Source organism: Myotis nattereri, assembly GCF_964212035.1.
Source record: "Myotis nattereri genome assembly, chromosome: 1".
Taxonomy (NCBI): domain Eukaryota; kingdom Metazoa; phylum Chordata; class Mammalia; order Chiroptera; family Vespertilionidae; genus Myotis; species Myotis nattereri.
Genome location: NC_138075.1, coordinates 29522859 through 29541552, shown reverse-complemented (window position 1 = coordinate 29541552; position 18694 = coordinate 29522859). Strand labels below are relative to the sequence as shown.

The window sequence follows — 18694 nt, the reverse complement described above, 5'->3', positions numbered from 1 at the left end:
ATTATTGTAGTTTTGACTCCAGTTGAAAGAGAACTTCATTGTCAACACAATAAAGTCAGATGTTAATCCAATAGAATAAAGTAATAGATAATCCAATACCATATTTTTCATTTTTAATCCCTGAAAAATTTGGTATTAGGGCAAAATATTGGTTTTATTTTGTTTTTCAAACTTTATTTTTCTACGTTGAGTAAAAATCCAGGGTAAGATAAAACAAAACAATAAGCCATAAAACTTGAGACAGACCTGTGTTACCTTCTTTATAGTTCATATGTGTGAGAATAAGAACTATAGTTGTTTCTCAACTTTATTCTTTCAAGTAAATTCCATTTCATTATGAGTTAAGTAAAGTCTTTATCTTGGGATTTTATAAAATAAATAGATAAAGATGACCACTTTAATGGTACAAGAGAGAGGGGCATCTGCTACATGCATAAATATTATTACATTTTTAAAATTATTTTCCTCAATATTTTTACATACATACTCAAAATCACTAAAGTTTATGTAATTGTTGATTTTAAAAGTGATTTCCCTCAATCTAGGTCAAATAGCCAATGTAACATAAATGAGAAAACTTTGCTAATACTGCTGTTGGCAATTTATGAACCTAAATAAATAACAGACTCACAGAATTGAATTGTTTTCATCATCCAAATTTCTCTCCCAAAACCATTTGGGAAAAAAATAATTCTAAAATGAGGTGCTACAAAGCAAGTCAGGGTTCTTTATTAAATTTACGCTATGAATGGACTTTTTAATTTTTTAAGCCATCTACGGAAGGGACACGGTGTTCTTTTATTGTAGTTTTGCTTTGGGTTTGTTTTTTGTTTTGTTTTGTTTTGTTTTTTTGTTTGGTTTTGGTAAAGCTGGCTAGTTCTTCACCACCATTTTCATTTAGACATTATATAAACCTGTTGAAACATTTGATGAGAAGATTTGAACTACTCATCTGAACTGCTCTGTTCATTATAAATCTCTTGTTTCTATCCATACACTAGCTCCACTCTAGATTGGAAGGGCTTAAAGATGAACTCTGGAGGAATAGAGGCTACGACTTAAGAGTAACTATTACTGATCAAAGGAGCTGCTTTCCATTCGCAAACATTGCTTTGCGCTATGGGTTTGGGCTCCTTCTGTTTCTACATCTTGTTGAAGACTTTCTTGACTTCCATTTGACTTCTTTGAACTCTGTTTTTGTCTTTCAACATTTTCCCCTTTCTTTTTCTTCTCTCTCCCAGATGTTTCTCTCACTCTTTAGCTTTCTCTTATGTTCTTTGAATCACTTTTTAAATTGTAGTTTATCTCTTTATTAAGCTTGTCTATTAATTTTTCTATTAGTGTTTGTTTATTTTCTCCTTTAAGGCTGTAGTGGTATAGTTACACTTATTTTCATTCCATGGTATGTCAACTTGCTTGTTTATCTTGCAGCAAGTTCATTCGTCATTCTTACCCTCTTGATATGAATTTTCAATAAGAAATAGCATTAACATATAGTCCCCTTCTGTAAACCCGTACTTTCTTTTCTATCTGCTAGAGTTACCACCTCATCTCTTCTTTTTTTTTTTTTTTCCTCGCTCTTGTGTTTTCCTCCCTGTATTGTTTTCTTTAAGTAGTCATTGATTTCTTTCCCATTTGGTCCAGAATTGTTCCCCAATAAAACTTATGAGTAAAATAATATAAGAATACTATTTTCTAGATTAGCTTCTTCATTATAGTATATTTAAATCTAATTAAACAATCTGGACCAAAAGAGAATAACTTTAACATCTGGAATTATTTTCTTTTCTTTTCTTTTTTTTTTTTGGTGTGTGTGTGTTTTTCTTGTGTGTATGTGATTTTTTTTTTTATGTTGTTGTTTCTTTAAACATTAACAATTGTTTTTTTCAGGGAAGGACAACCATAATCCACCCTAAGTTGCAACATTCCTTTCATAAATTGTTTCATTACAATAGTAGATTGTGTTAAGCTATAGAAATTAATTTTTTGTGTATATATCCATTTGGGGCAAGCTGCTGTGGAATGGGAGGAAGAGGTGTGGATTTTAAATGCAATTTACTCTGAAATTAACAAGTGATAGTGCCGTTCAGCATGGCCCTTGAATTCAACAGTTTTACAGCATTTAAAAGAATGTTCCACTTTGAACTAAAATATTTTAATCAAAGCATAAAAGTTTCTGATTGACAAACTATATATACACACCTAAGAACTGGTAAATAAATGTATTCGAAATCATTGATTTCAAACAGGTGCAACTTTTATAACCAATATTAATAAATACAATAAATAACAAAAGTTATTAGAATCACACATAAATATTGTATCTGAGGATTTTCCCCTTATTAACATGGAACAAACATTACAATAGAATATTTGATTGTAACTTTAATACTTGAATTGCATTATTCTAGTCAATAGATAAACATAATGCCTTAAGATTAAGGGTCTTTATTTGCAACTGAATATGTGGTAACTTGAATTTTTTTCCATATGCTAATTTCATATACACATAAATAAAAAATTGCCTTTGGTTTTACAACCCTGTCACATTTATAATATTGTACTCCCATTTTTTTCTGGAAATCGGTTACTTAAAGGAAAGGATAATAATATATAAAACAAATGTAGCATATTTTTACTAACATGTTCTGATATCTGAGATATCTAGAACCCTTGCTCCTAGACCTCAGGAGTTTGCCCAATAAGAATACATACATATCTGGCTATCTATGTTAGAATCCCTAAATTACTGAGTTTATGCTTTCTTTGCAGGTCCAATCCAGGTGCAGCAGCAAGGAGAACATTCTCAGAGCCAGTAAGTATGTCCTTATTTCAGATGGACTAGTGAATCAGAGCTTGTGGTTCAACAGGAATGAAACCTAAAAATGTCATTTTGGTGAAAGAATGAAGAAGGTAATAGGTAACTTTTATATCAAAAATATGAATAGGGCTCTTACCTTCTAAGAATATTAGTATCAACATAGTAATGGATGTTTCCTTTATTCTAATTGTCTTTGCAAGCTAACAGCAAAACTTTGATAACACTCCTAGTTAGGGTGATAATGAGCACCTCTATGATTCTAAGATGGGAACCTTCTTTAATTGCCTCACTGCCAAATAAGTTACTTAAAAACAGACTAACTGAAAATAATAATATAAATTCACTAAAAGAATCTAACTTAAAAAAAAGTGACTCCTAAAAGGATACAGCATAATCATTTTATGTATGTGCATTCCTGAAAGATCTTACTTCACAGGCAGCATGTTTTAAAAATAGTGCCATGAACCATGGATAAAGAAACCTCTTTTTTATTTTTTTTTTGTTTGATTGCTAGTAATGCTAACTTGGAAGTCATTTAACTTTGTGTATTATTCATTTTTTTAATTTTATATAAAGGAACTATTTTTTATTTTATAAAAAGGAACTATAAATAACCTGCATCCTTGAAATGATGTGATGTTGAAGGTTGTGCCTTAAAAGCTTTGGGATTCTAAGAGAAAAATGCTGTATAAATGCTAATTACTTTACTATTATTTTCTTTCACTTAATATTAATGATATCATCCTTTCTTATTCCTCTTCTTTATCAAAAGAAGTAGTACAGGTGGATCATACTGAAATGGGTCTATTGGATACTTATACCAAGAGTTTTAGTAAATGGGATTATTTATATTTCCAGTAGAATGTGTATATTATTTAACATTAAAAAATAACAAAATTTCAGATGGGTAAAAATTCATGTTTTATTTTCTTTAATGTAAATTTTTCCCATTCTGTTTTATGAATCTTTGCTTGAAACTATTGAATTGATAGGCAAGCATATTGCAATTATTTGCCCAAGACATTTATGTTAGAGTTATATAAAAAAAAATGCAAACAGCCATGTTTAATCTCTATACTTCGCGAGTTTCTACAGCATTTTAAAAGACATGAGAAAGGCTTTTCAATTATAAGAGCTGTAAAGTCCTATAGTCCTATACTAACACCTAAGGTTAAAAAACCTAAGAACCAGGTGAATGATAATTGAATATTCACTAAAATAAAATAATAGATATAAATTAAATTTTAAAATTACATTTTATGATGATTACTGTATGATTTCCATTTTTTTGTTGATCCGGAGATGATAATGAATAAACTGATAGTGATTATGGTGATTAGAACAAAAATAATTTCTTATGGAGAACAGACTTCTTTGAACCCTTTTTCACTTCTCATGGACCTTTGTGTTGTTAGTGTCTTTCATTTCACTGCGCTCTTACTGGCTTGTTGGCTAGTAATCACTTTGGCTGGACATCATGATGGTTCAGGTTTTTCTGATCTTGGATTCTTCGGATGGAATATACTCCTGATGGAATATGCTACTTTGTAGACTGTTGAAATATCAACAAAGGATTTAGAATATTATATAAACTTAGTTGATAAAGCAATGGCAGGGTTTAAGAAGATTAACTCCGATTTTGAACGAAGTTCTGTAGGTAAAATGCTATCAAACAGCATAACATGCTACTGAGAAATTATTTGTGAAAGGAAGAGTCAATAAATATGGCAAACTTAATTTTATTATTATTTTAAGAAATTGCCACAGCCACCCCAATCTCCACCAACCACCACCTTGATCAGTCAGCAGCCATCAGCATCAAAACAAGACTCTTCACGTGCCGGGGTCCAACCCCAGCAGGTCCAGGGGTCCCCAAAGGTGTGGACGGAGTCGGCGAAGAAGGAATGACACGGAGACAGCGTTCAGTTGATCAGCAGCCTAGCCAGGATCTCCAGCCAAGTTCTGGTCTGGATCTCCAGAGAGGTTCTGGTTAGGATCTCCAGCCAGGTTCTGTGTCCATGTTCTCTTGCTAGGTTCTCCAGGTTCTCCAGCTAGGTTCTGTAGCCATGTTCCCTAGCTAGGTTCTCCAGCCAGGTTCTGTCCAGGTTCTCCAGCCAGGTTCAGTCACAAGGTTCTAGTCAGGTTCTCTTGACAATTTCTGTAGTCAGGTTCAGTCCAGGATCTTTTGCCATGTTCTCTCCAGCGAAGTTCTTCTGTCTCTAGGTTCTGTGTAGGTTCTGTCTTCTTACATCTGTATTTATACCAGTTGATTCCAATCCTATCAATCTCTATTCCAAAGGTTAGGGCGTTTCTTATCTCCATTCCAGGGAGTAAAGATTATGTAGCTTAAGCATGATTGTGCATAGTTAAAGTGATTAATTACCCGCCTGGCACTTAGTTAAGAGGTTTTATTCCCTCCCTAACTTCAGGGGAAAATCCCTACCTGGGGAAACAACCTTTCTCAGAGACCTTGGTTAAAACACATAGTGCCAAGAAGGTGAGCAAACATATTAAGAACAGTATGCCATATATGCCAGGTCCCTTGAAACAGCAAGCATGGACCAGCTCCCGGCATTCACGCCCTAACCAGTTTGGCTCAGTGGATAAAGCGTTGGCCTGTGGGCTGAAGGGTCCGAGGTTCGATTCTGGTCAGGGGCACATGCCCAGGTTGCGGGCTCGATCCCCAATGTGGGATATGCAGGAGGCAGCCGAACAGTGATCAATGTCATCATTGATGTTTCTATCTCTCTCTCCCTCTCTCTTCCTCTCTGAAATCAATAAAAAATATATTTTACAAAAAAGACAAGCCCTAACTGGTTTGGCTCAGTGGATAGAGTGTCAGCCTGCGGACTGAAGGGTCCCAGGTTCGATTCCGGTCAAGGGCATGAACCTTGGCTGCAAGCACATCCCCAGTAGGGGGTGTGCAGGAGGCAGCTGATCAATGTTTCTCGCTCATTGATGTTTCTAACTATCACTCTCCCTTCCTCTCTGTAAAAAATCAATCAAATATATTAAAAAAAAAAAAAAAAGACAAGACCCTACTAGAAAAAAAGATTATGACTCTCTGAAAGTTTAGAAGATAGTTGGCATTTTTTAGCAATAGCAAAACAAAACAAACAAACACATAATCTAATTAAAAATGGGCAAAGGACCTGAATAGACATTTTTTAGAAAAAGACATATGAATGGCCAACAGGTACATGAAAAGATGCTCAGCATCACTAATCATAAGGAAAATACAAATCAAAACCACAATGAGCTTTCACTTCATGCCTGTTAGGATAGCTGTCTTCAGAAAGACAAGAGATAACAAATGCTGGCAAGGAGTGGAGAAAAGTGAATCCTGGTCCGCTGTTGGTGGGATTGTAAATTGGCACAGCCACTAAGGAAAATAGTATGGAGTTTCCTCAAAAAAATAAAAATTGAAATACTGTATATTAGCAATTCTACTTGTGGGTATTTATCCAAAGGAAACAAAATCAATATCTCGAAAAGATAGCTGCAACCCCCATGGTCATAGCAGCTTTGGACCTAAGTGTCCCTCAATGAATGAATGGATAAAGAAGTAATGAGATAGATAGATAGATAGATAGATAGATAGATAGATAGATAGATATTATTCAGCCATAAAAAAAGGAGGGAATCCTGCCATTTGCAACGACATAGATAGACCTTGAGGGCATCATGATAAGTGAAATAAGTCAGATAGAGCAAGGTAAATTCTGTATGATCTCATATGTGGAATAAAAACAAACTCATAGAAAATTGATCATTTGTGGTTACCAGAGGTCCAGAGGTGTTGAATGAAGGTAGTCAAAAAGTACAAACTCCCAGGTATAAGATAAATAAGTATTGGAGATGTAATATACAACATGACACTATAATTAACACTGCTGTGTAGTGTACTTGAAAGTTGTTAAGGCAGTAGAGTTCATATTACAAGAAAAATATTTGTATCTATGTAAGATAATAATGTTAACTAAACTTACTGTGGTAATCATTTCACAATATGTGAAAGTCAAATTATAATGCTGTACACCTTAAACTTACACAGTGCTCTATGTCAATACATCTCAATAAAGCTGGGGGTAAGGGGACAAAAACAAAATTAAGCCAAGAGAATAAATCTTTCTCAGTCTGAGGAGTCTTCAGAATAAGATATAGGGTTATTAGTCAAACTACCTAATTTTCTGACTTCTTTATTTGCTTCCTGGTTGTTTTTTGTAATAACAGTGATCCCAGAGAAGTCTACAGGCGTATAAGCAGCACATTCTTACCCAATATCAGCACATGTTATTCCATAAGAAGACAGTATTATATCTAAAGCAGCTAAGGCACTGTCATTGTAATTTCATGAAACTTTCAAATAATGAGTTATTTAGCCTTGGGGGCATTATGTAACTCATCCGCTATTCTCTGAATCATAGCATGTAGCACCTTCCCTACTTATAGGGCCTTTTGTAAAGCTTGAAGTAGAGAGGCTTGAGAAAGGAAGAAAGAAATACAGAATTTCCCTTGAGTGATCAAGAATTTGATTGTTGCATTAAGGCCCAATTTTCCTACTTTTTAAAAATTCAGTTATCTAACAATCTAGGAACTGGTGCTGTGTTTTTTCTTAGAAAAGAAACTGATTGTCTAAAATGGGTTCTGGAAGAAGCTCCTTGCAGTAACTACTTCATCTACTACCTCAGTTTCCTCATCTGCAAAATGAAGATAATAAAAGAGTATTTTGCACATAGGAGTAGATAGAGGTTTAGATGGCCTGATTTGAATCTTACTGGGTTCAATCGCAGTAATTCTCCTATGTTTGTTGAAATTTTGCCCACAAAATCTAAAAGGTCTGGCATCTTTTAGAGATCTTCAATTTGGGGTTGATCTCCTTGAGATCATCAATATTCAAATTAGCTATAATCTCATTACAAACAGGGGAGTCTTTGGGGATTTCAAGGAAGGAAAACATCTGGAGAACATTTCATCTACCAGTATCAATTCCATTTATATAGTACATTCTGCCTATCAAGTTAGCAGGAATATTACAGAGGAGGAAAAACTGTTTCTGTGTTAAACTTCTGAGGGTGACAGTTTTGAAGAGAATTATTAGAATACCCACCAATGAGTAGGTTTTTTTACTGCAATGAAGAGATTGTATTGCAGTGGTACAATTTAAGTTTGATGTATGTGAGGAAGGGATCCAACTTAATTTCTTTTGCTTATAGGTATCCAGTTGTCTCAATGCCATTTGTTGAAGAGATTGGTATTAGCATACTTGTCAAAATCTATTTACTATCGGTGTATCAGTTTATTTCTGGACTGTCATTTCTATTCTGTTGATCTATATGTCTATCCTTATGCCAGTCTCACACTGTTTTGATTACTGTAACTTTGTAAGTAAGTTTTAAAATTAGCAAGTGAGAGTCTTCCAACTTTGTTCTTTTTCTATATTGCTTTGCCATTTCATCTGAATTTGAAGATTGGCTTTTCTATTTCTTGGAAGAAAAAAAAGCCTTTAGAATTTTGATAGATATTACAATAAAACCATGGATTGCTTTGGGTAGTATTGTTATCTTAATATTAAGTCATCTAATCTCTATTTCTTTGGATCTTAACGTGAGGCTCACTTTTGCACTCACTTTTATGTTCTATGCCAATTTGTGCATTTTCACATGGCATGTGGAGATTCCACTCCCAGTCACAAAGTAATCTGTATATTTCATCTCTGGAGGAATTTTTATCACACATTTTCTTGCCTCAGAAGTGAAACCAACGTATCAATGCCAAACTTAGGACTAATGTGGTCTGTTGTATCAGACTCTAGGCACCTCTCCCCAATTGCCTCTCCATCCACTTCAGCCAAGGCCCAGGGCCAGGCAGGCCATTCCAATCGCCAGTCCTGCAATAGGCTACCCTGTGGCCAGCAGTGGAGGCGAGGACCCTGTGCCCACAGTGCGCCTCAATTCCTGGGAAGGAGCTCTGCACTAAGCAGTACCCAGAATGCCTCCTTGCAAAGATTTGGGGGTGAGGGCTTAGAAAGGTATTGGTGTGTACACTGTCTTTGATACTGTCTAACAGTCAATGGGTCTTTGAGGAAGTTCGAAGAATGAATAGTAATTTGTAAGTTTTATCTTCCTAAGCAAGAGTTTTCTGGATTACTAAAGTTATGCTGATGAAGACAGTAGAATAGTAAAGCCATGCTTATGAAGACAGTAGAATAGTAAAGCCAATTCTCAATCTAATATAATAGCTAACAGTAATTATCTAGCCAGAAATATCCCCAGGGTGCAAAATAATTTATCTGCACCCTAACTTGGTGAAAAGGCATCCTGCTTTATTTAACTGCTAGAGGCCCGGTGCACAAAAATTTGTGCACGGGAGGGGGGGGCGGTCCCTCAGCCCAGCTTGCCCCCTATCACACACTGGGAGCCCTAGGGGATGTCCTACTACCTGCTCCCTGCTCCCCTTGGGGAGTGGGCCTAAACCACAGTCTGGCCTCCCTTTGTGGGAGGCAACCGGGCTGATCAGGGGAAGGCACCAGCCCCATCACCGCACTGCTGCAGCCACTGCCAGTCACCGCAGCCGCAAAGGTGTTTTCATCAACACGGACTCCAGTCCCTTTACCATGAAAAAATGACAACTTTCTTTAGGCATTTTCAAGAAGTGTCTTTCATAGGATATGACATTTCTTTCTTTCTTCCTTCCTTTCTTTATCCTCACCTGAGGATATGTTTCCATTGATTTTTAGAGAACGTGGAAGAGAAAGGGAAAGACAGAGAGAAACATCAAAGTGAGAGGAACACTTTGATTGGTTGCCTCCTGCATGAGCCCTGACCTGGGCCCGGGCCAGGGAGGAGCCTGCAACCTAGGTACATGCCCTTGATCAGAATTGAACCCAGACCCCACCATCAGGATCACTAGCTGGCTCCGCCCTGGTTCCCCACCGCCGCTGCCATCAACCATCGCTGGCTCAAGGATCATTGGCTGGCTCCTCCCTGACCCAGGCCTAAAGCCTCAGTCCGTGGCTTGGCGCCTACATATGCAAATTAACCGCCATCTTGGTTGGCAGTTAATTTGCATATCACCCTGATTAGCCAATGGGAAGCATGTCGGAGGTACGGTTATGTACCCTATTTGTCTATTATTAGATAGGATGTGTAGAATTCTATGCTAATTTCTGGAGATTCTTATTTGAATAAACTATAAATAAAATAGTGGTGTTGGGTTTTGAGTTATATAAAGACAAACTGACTCTCTCCTTTGAATACATTAAGAGATTTTACTACTTGTACAGCAAGAAGCTGGAATAATGATTCAGTTGAGTAGTACTAAAGTAAGGGATTTCCCAGGGCTTTCTTTTGAAACTGACTTAGCATTGCTCTTCTTTTCAAACAACTACTTTCTCACAAATTGTTTTGTCAAAGACTAGCACATTTATCCCATGTTTCTAGTGGGCTTTTAATTTTAAAATAATTTTACCTTAAAGACATGTTTATTTGAAGACATTATTTTATTGGAGGGATTCATTACATAATAGAACAGATTTTAGTGGGATGCAGAAAAGATAAATGTTATTCATCTATTAAATGAAATGAAAAAATTTAGGTATGTTAGTTTATCTGTAGGTCCTAACTTTGTGAAGCTTTACCTTTTTATACTTTACTAGAGGCCGGTACATGAAATTCGTGCATGGGTGTGGTCCCTAGTCCTGGCTGGTGATCAGAGCTGATCAGGTTCCCTGGCTCCCCACCTCCCCTTCCCTCTCCACCGATGCGCCACTACCACACAGTTCCCCGCCATCCCCCCTCCTTCCCTCGCCACCCGTGTCTGCCACCACCAACCCCCAGTTCCTCGTCCCAACCCAGGTCCTGACCCTGATTGGGTGATTGGGACCTGCTGGCCAGTGGGGGGCACTAAGAGGTTGGCCAGCAGGCCCCAATCAGGTGATCAGGGCCTGCTGGCCAGGGGTAGGGGCCAACTGCCACTGCGGCGGGCAGGCAGTGGGCCAATCAGGGCCTGCCAGCCAGAGGGAGGGACCAGGAGGTTGGCCAGCAGGCCCCATTGGCAGTCGGATCCTGTGTTGGTCAGTCTGCCCCCTGGTGGTCAGTGCATATCATAGCGACCAATCGTTCCAGTTGTTCCATCATAACAGTCACTTAGGCTTTTATATATATAGGTTTGTAAAAGTTTGCTAGCCTTATGCTAAAAAAAATGAACTTTGTGGGTTTTAGAATTCTTTCCATTGATCTTAATACTCCAATATTCTAAAGTTTTCAGGAATGTGATTAAACTTTAAAATTATTAGATAATGACTTATTTACTTACTAGTGGCCCGGTGCACGAAATTAGTGCACGGGGGAGGGTGTGTTCCTCAGCCTGGCCTGCACCCTCTCCAATTTGGGACCCCTCGAAAAATGTCCTGCCAGTTTACAGGGATTGGGCCTAAACCAGTAGTCGGACATCCCTCTCGTAATCTGGGACTGCTCTGCCCACACTGCAGCCACTGCCTGCCCAAGATCCATGGCTGTGGAGAGAGGGCCCGCGCCCACGCCCCGCAGAGAATCAGCTGGGTGGAAGTGCTGTACACTGGCAGTGGGCCAAGGACCAGTCCCTGGACCCCGCCAAGTGGGCCCAGCTGCAGAGGAGCCTGGCTAAGAAGCTGGGCAAGCTAAGCAGCCAGAGGAGGAGCAAAAGGAGGGAGAAGGAGATGTGAGCCGGCCCTCACACCCTCCGGCCTTGTCTTAGCAAATGCAAGTGGGAGCAAGCGGCTGTCCATGGTGCTTTCTGTGCCTTATAGCTGCTCCGGTGATGTGACCAGGGCTGCATGAGCAAGCCAGGGGCCTGTGGGAGGGGGTGGGTCCTCGGGCCCAGCGTGCCATGCCTTGCACTGGGGTGGGGGCGGGCTGCAGTGGCTGTTCTCTGGACCTTCTGGGGAGAGCCGCCCCAGGTCTCAGTTTTGCTGGCACCAGGGCCCCCTGGGGCTCTCCGAGGTCCCTCACCAACTGCCTTAAGAGAACCTTTAAGAGAGGTTCCGAGAGTCCGGGTTGTGGCCTGGCCTGAGCCCCGCCCTCCTGCCCTCGGATCGCCATGGCGATGGAGGGGCGCAGGCCCTCCCGCTCTTCAGTTGCCATGGTGGGGGTCCGGGGTTGATGCCTGGCCTGCACCCCGCCCTCCCGCCCTTCGATTGCCATGGTGGGGGTCCGGGGTTGCTGCCTGGACTGCGCCCCGCCCTCCTGCCCTTGGATCGCCATGGCGATGGAGGGGCGCAGGCCCTCCGGCTCTTCAGTTGCCATGGTAGGGGTCCGCGGTTGCTGCCTGGCCTGCAACACGGCCCTCCCACCCTCCGATCACCATGGCAGTCGAGGGACAGAGGCCCTCCCACCCAGCAGTTGCCATGGTGGGGGTCCGAGGTTGATGCCTGGCCTGCACTCCGGCCCTCCCGCCCTCCCATCGCCATGGCCGAGGTCCGGGGTTACCTGGCCTGCGCCCTGCCCCTCCCGCCCTTCAATTGCCATGGCGGGGTCCGTGGTTGCTGCCTGGCCTGCGCTCTGGCCCTCCTTACCTCCGATGGCCATGGTGGGGGTCCAGAGTTCCTGCCTGGCCTGCAACAGGGCCCTCCCGCCCTTCGATCGCCATGGCGATCGAGGAACCGCAGGCCCTCCAGCCCTTCAATTGCATCGGGTCGGGGTTGATGCCTGGCCTGCGCTCTGGCCCTCCCACCCTCCCATCGCCATGGCGGAGGTCTGGGGTTGCGGCCGGGGTTTCCGGCCTGGCCTGCGCCCCACCCTCCCGCCCTTCAATTGCCATGGTGGGGGTCCGTGGTTGCTGCCTGGCCTGCAACACGGCCCTCCCGACCTCCGATCACCATGGTGGGAGTCCTGGGTTGCTGCCTGGCCTGCGCCCAGCCCTCCTGCCCTCCGATTGCCATGGCGATCAGAGCCGAAGGCCAGCCGGCAAAGGCAACCCCAGCTTTCCCATGGCGATCACCCGCTGGGGGCGGGGAAAGGCAGCCGTTGCCCACCCCCAACTCTTGCCTGCGGCCTGGGTTGCCGATCACCATTCTTCAGTCCTTCCCGTTTTGCCTCTCATCATTGCAAATTAACCGCCATCTTTTTTGACGGTTAACTGCCAATCTTAGTTGGCAGTTAATTTGCATATCTCACTGATTAGCCAATGAAAAAGGTATCGTTTGTACGCCAATTACCATTTTTCTCTTTTATTAGTATAGGATAACCTTACTTATATCTCCTTCTTGTTCACATACTTTTCATACCCATACATAAATGTCAGATATTCCCTTTTTGTTGTTGTTAATCCTCATGGAGGATATTTTTTCCAATGATTTTTTTAGAGAGATTGGGAGGGAGGAGAGAGGGAGAGAGAGAGAAAGATAAAGACTTAAATGTTAGAGACATACATCAATTGGTTTCCTCCCGCACACACCACAAAATGAAGGCTGCATTCCAGGCACAAGCTCTTGATCTGGAATCAAACCCGAGACCCTTTGGTGAGTAAGCTGACGCTCTGACCACTGAACAACACAGGCCAGGTTAGATATTCCATTTTTGCTGTCATTATTTTAACAATGTGATCTTAAATAACTTTAAGAAACCTTATCACCTCACTACCATCAGGTTTGATAAATATTATCTCTAATGACAGATGCAGTCCGTTAAAACTCCTTAGTATTAAAATATTATAGGTCCCAAGTGTCAATTCTAATTTAAGGAAGCAATAAAACAATTTTCAATAAGCAAATTTGTGTTTTAATAAGCCTATATCCTCTAAATTGTTCAAATTCAGGTTTATACATAAGCAAAACAAGTGATTGCAGTTTTAACATATTTTGAGGTACCATGAAAAATCTGCAAGTCTCAAACTATCCTCATTGTCTCACCTTATAAAAGAAAATATGCTGTAGGTTTAAACTACGTATGTTCAAATCTTGGTTTCTCTACTTACTAGCTGTATGAACTTGGGCAAGTGCTCATTATCTCTATGTCTCGGTTTCTTTTCTATCAAATGAGGATTGTATCTGCCTCGTGGATTGTTGTACGGATTAAACAGCTAAAATGCTTGGTGTATACTAGTAATATTCAGTAAATGAGTAAATGGTAGCTGCTATTACAGTTATTACTACTAGTACTACTAGTATTACTATTATTGTTATAACAATTGTTCTTTAGCGCAAAGGCATTGTCTTTTAAAAAACTACTTCAATGAAAGTCTGTTAACTGGTTGGGGTAACAAATTAAGCATTTAGAATTCATTAATCTTAGATAAATTTATCAAATAATCTGGCTGCTACCTCTGGGAAATTAGTTTTAAGACAATGGGTGGGTACATAGCTATTATTCTATATAATAAAACCCTAATATGCAAATTGACCAAACAGTGGCACGACTGGTCACCATGACGTGCACTGACCACTGGGGGGCAGACACTCAATGCAGGAGCTGCCTCCAACCAGGAGGGAAGTGACCAGCAGCAGCGATGGGGGGTGGGGGAGAGGGGTGGCCAGCAAGCGGCGCCAGGCCGCCAGCCAAGGCAGGTGCCACCAGGGCCCCCCCAATCACCCTGCGCATCGCCCATCGGTTGCCCCACAGATGGCCCTGATCGCCGGCCAGGCCTCGAGACCCTGCCCTATATATTGGGAACAGTCTCTTAGATTTAAAAATTAAAACCTGGCAAGGCTACTCTAACACTGAAAAAACAGGATGATGCATCAATGACCTGCATGGACTCTGGCTTGCACATTTTGTGGTCAGCCCTGATTCTAACACTTATAACTGTGTGAAAAAACCAATTACTTAACTTCTCTCTGCTTCTGTTTTTCTACCCTTAAGATGGGGAAAATGGTACTACTGCCTCAGAAGGATCATGTTATGTACTACTTTTTATAATCAGGGCAAAAAAAATGTAGCTGCCCATACAACAGCACGATGCATTTCACCTGTATGAAAAGTATGGTCACTGGTGCATGCAGCACCCTGGATAGCAAAAGGGATGTGCGACTGCCAGTTTAGGCCCTACATCCCCCGAGGGGTTCCAGATTGTGAGAGGACGCAGGCCAGCCTGAGGGATCCCCCTCCCCCGGGCACAAATTTCGTGCACTGGGCCTCTCATTAGAATATAAGTGAAAAGGAAAAGCCTAAAAGAAGACTGGTCAAGGTTGGATACTACTTTTATTTTTTTTAATATATTTTTATTGATTTCAGAGAGTAAGAGAGAAATAGAAATATCAATGACAAGAGAGATTCATTGATTGGCTGCCTCCTGTATGCCCCCTATTGGGGATTGAGCCAGGAACCTTGGCATGTGTCCTGACCAGAAATAAAACCAAGACTGCCTGGTTCATAGGTCGATACTCAACCACTGAGCCACACCAGCTACTTTTAATCAATCATTCTCTCCTTCTTGAAACAATTACCTACCTTCCTTGGTTTTGTTCTCTTCTTTTAAACTATCAGTTTCCTTTTTCTCCAGCTGTTACAAATGAGTTTGGATTCTTGTCTCCTGATATAAAAGAATTAAGACTTTTCCTAACCGGTTTAGCTCAGCGGATAGAGCGTCAGCCTGCGGACTGAAGGGTCCCAGGTTCGATTCCGGTCAAGGGCATGTACTGGGGTTGCGGGCACATCCCCAGTGGGGGGCGTGCTGGAGGCAGCTGAATCGATGTTTCTCTCTCATCAGTGTTTCTAACTCTGTATCCCTCTCCCTTCCTCTCTGCAAAAAATCAATAAAATATAAAAAAAACACACACACACAAAAGAATTAAGACCAAGGACAGTGATAAAAGCAAAGGCAAGTTTATTTAGGCTCTGCAGAGGACTAGAACACTGAGATAGAACCTCAGATTTCTCACCCCAACTGTGGTGTATTGGGGTTTTTATTCCTTGGGAACACAGAAGTTGTTGGCATTAACCAATCATGGTATAGGTTGTCTGTTTGTTTTTTTTTCTTTTTTGGAACACTGATGTCCAGGTATACATCAGCAAAGCTAAGTGTTCTAAGATTATGCAGCACTTACTATGGGATGCAGGAAGGGACTTTCCCAACTAGGTATTGAGTTTGTTTCTTGGGTTTGTGGCTTTTTTTAGATCCACAAAACAAACTTAAAAGAAGTCAGGGTGATTCCTGGACCATTATTTTATAGCTACCTATTGATAATTGCCGGGCTTAACTCAATCGAGCAATTTGGGGGAACATTTTATTCTACCTGTTTCACAGCTTCTTTGATGACTTCTACTTTTAGTCCATTCGTTCAGTATCACTGTTATTCAGAGTTTTCTCAAGACCTTGCATTCACACTTCACATTGTACATGAGTAAAGTCACACACTCACAAAGCTTCAGTAAGTTTATCTTTTCCCTAAGTTTCAGTTATATTTCCAATAATCTATTGTAGATCTCTTTGTAGATCTCTTTTTGGATACTCCACAATTTCCTCATATTCAACATCACCAAAACCAAATATATAATCTCATATCTCATATTCTTAACATATCTCAAAAAATGACATCACTGTCCACCTAGTTGTCCAAACCCAAAATCTTTACAGTGTTTTCCTATCCCTCTTCCTTCAACCACTTTTATCTTTCTAAAATGCAAACCTAAACCTTTCATACTCATTTAATGACTTTTATTCACTTTTTAATAGCTTCTCATTGTTCTTAAAGTCTCAACTCCTTAAAATTGCTTACAATCTAGTTTCTACTTACCTCTAGTTTTACTTCTACCATTCCCATTAAATTCAGTATTCCAGCCATGTGAAACTTTCAATTTACAAAAGTAGTTCCCTCTTTTGAAAGATGTTGTTCTCCCATCTCTTCTCCTGGATAACTGCTACTTATTCTATATTTCTTCTCATAGGCTTTCCATTACTGCCCAACTCGGAGTAAAATATCCCTCCTATGTTCTTCTTTAGTGCTCTGTAGTTTTCATACTTTATTGCAAGCCTTTTTACAGTATAGCACTTTCCTGTTTCCTCCACTCCACCCTAAGCTCCTTACAGGTACCTCTTATTCACTGGTACTATTCCCAGGATCTAGCACAGTAACTGTCCCTCACTAAATGGGTTCAATGTGTGAGTATGTAAATAAATGAGAAGAAAATGTTGGGCAAGCAGAGCAGGCAAGGAACAGTAGAACATTCAAGTAAGAAATCAGAGTTGAAACTGAGAGGGAAAATAATAAACATTATCAAAAATGTCCTTCTTACCAATACTATTTTCTTAAGTGCTCCTTTTCTTCAAATTATATGATGTTTTCATTCTGCCCTTATATACATTCTGCCACCCAGATTCAGGACCAATAACTACCTCTTGCCTGGGGTATTTTATCATACTTTTTTATGCCCTTTAATCTGTCCTAGATAAATAAGTCTTCTAGTTAATTTTCTTATACCTTGCTTGCTCCTAAAAACATGACGTGCTTTTCTTTATGATTCTCAGTAAAAAGAATTATGAAATAGTTATTGAAGAAGTATGATAAATTTTTGTAGTCTTATTTTTAGAATAATTTTCCTAATTCTTTTCTGCTATAATCTAATCCCTTACCATCTTAATTGGCACTTACTGAATTATACAACTGCAATTTATCATCACTTATTCAAATTTTCTTTAGACAACTAAAGACAATTAGCAGTTCACTTCCATAAGAATTTAGTGAGATACCATTTATAAACACGACCCTTTTTAACTTTCTCATCTAATATCCTAAATAAGTCAACTATATCTTTCATATACCCTCCTATAGTTTAATTACCAAGTTTCATTTATTTATGAAATTTACTATTTCATACATAGTATTTATCTTTGATTTAAATTGTATCTCACTTGTCTTATTTTCCTAGATTATCACTTTTTTTAACATAAAAAATTGTGATTCATTTATCACTTTCAGTCAACCTTTTTTTTTTAATATATTTTTATTGATTTCAGAGAGGAGGAGAGGATAGAGAGATAGAAACATCATTGATGAGAGAGAATCATTGATCGGCTGCCTCCTACACGCCCCCACATTGCAGGGGATCAAGCCTGCAACTTAGGTATGTGCCCTGACCAGGAATCAAACCCTGACCTCCAAGTTCATAGGTCAACACTCAACCACTGAACCACGCCAGCTGGGCCAGTCACCCTTTTCAGCCTCCTCATTGTCAATATTGTATATTGGTATAGCTAAAAACATTAATAGATTGTGGAATAGGATGTTCCCCCCCTCTATTCCACGGAGACACAACTTAAAAACAACATATGGACCAAAATACCTTTATGAGAAATCCAGAAACCAGTTAATAAGTTGCATAACCCGAGGTGAGCACAAAGCCAAGAACAGCTGCATTAAAATGGGAAGAAGAGCCTTTTCATTTTCCCTGTGATCTCTCCTCCACCAAACTAGCACAGGTCACCGTGATCAGCAGAGAATGCCTGGCTTGCAGCCTGTCGCTGAAGGGAGAATGGATGCACATTCCATTTTCTCTCTCAACAGTTCACGTGTTCAGAAGGCTGCCTAAGGAACTGGTTTCTGTCTTGCCTGACTGCCATAGTTTGGTGCCTGGGGCCACTAAAAGCAAAGGAAGGTATTGACTGCTTGAGAGCCTGAAGTGGTGTAGAGGCTGCCATGGCTCAGTGAAATGGGGAAAAGGCACCCAACTCACTGCTTCTTCCTTGGGAAGAAGGGAAAAAAGTAGAGCATATGTCTCAGGATTCAGGTTTTTGGGGGAGGTTGCCCAAAGAACTGGTTTCTATCTCAGCTGACTCGAGGCATGTGAGCCAGCATGCTTTGAATGCCAGGGGGCCACTGAGAATAACGGAATGAAGAGTGGCCTGCAGCTGCAGCACCTAAAGGAGTAAGAGACTGTGGGCTCCTGAAAAAATAAATTG

The 18694-nt window shown here is 40.3% G+C and overlaps 1 protein-coding gene across 9 annotated transcripts in view; it reads left to right on the top strand.

Annotated features, from left to right (window-relative positions):
* GPHN (gephyrin) overlaps positions 1-18694 on the top strand; it is a 435000-nt gene that overhangs the window by 335365 nt on the left and 80941 nt on the right. For 7 of the 9 annotated variants that reach the window (XM_081088057.1, XM_081088055.1, XM_081088060.1 and 4 more), the window contains one exon: positions 2773-2815. In XM_081088057.1, coding sequence (XP_080944183.1) covers positions 2773-2815 — 43 coding nt within the window. Of the gene's footprint in view, positions 1-1001; positions 1065-2772; positions 2816-18694 lie in introns of all 9 variants that reach the window. The other 2 variants (XM_081088059.1, XM_081088058.1) reach the window with 1 other exon arrangement.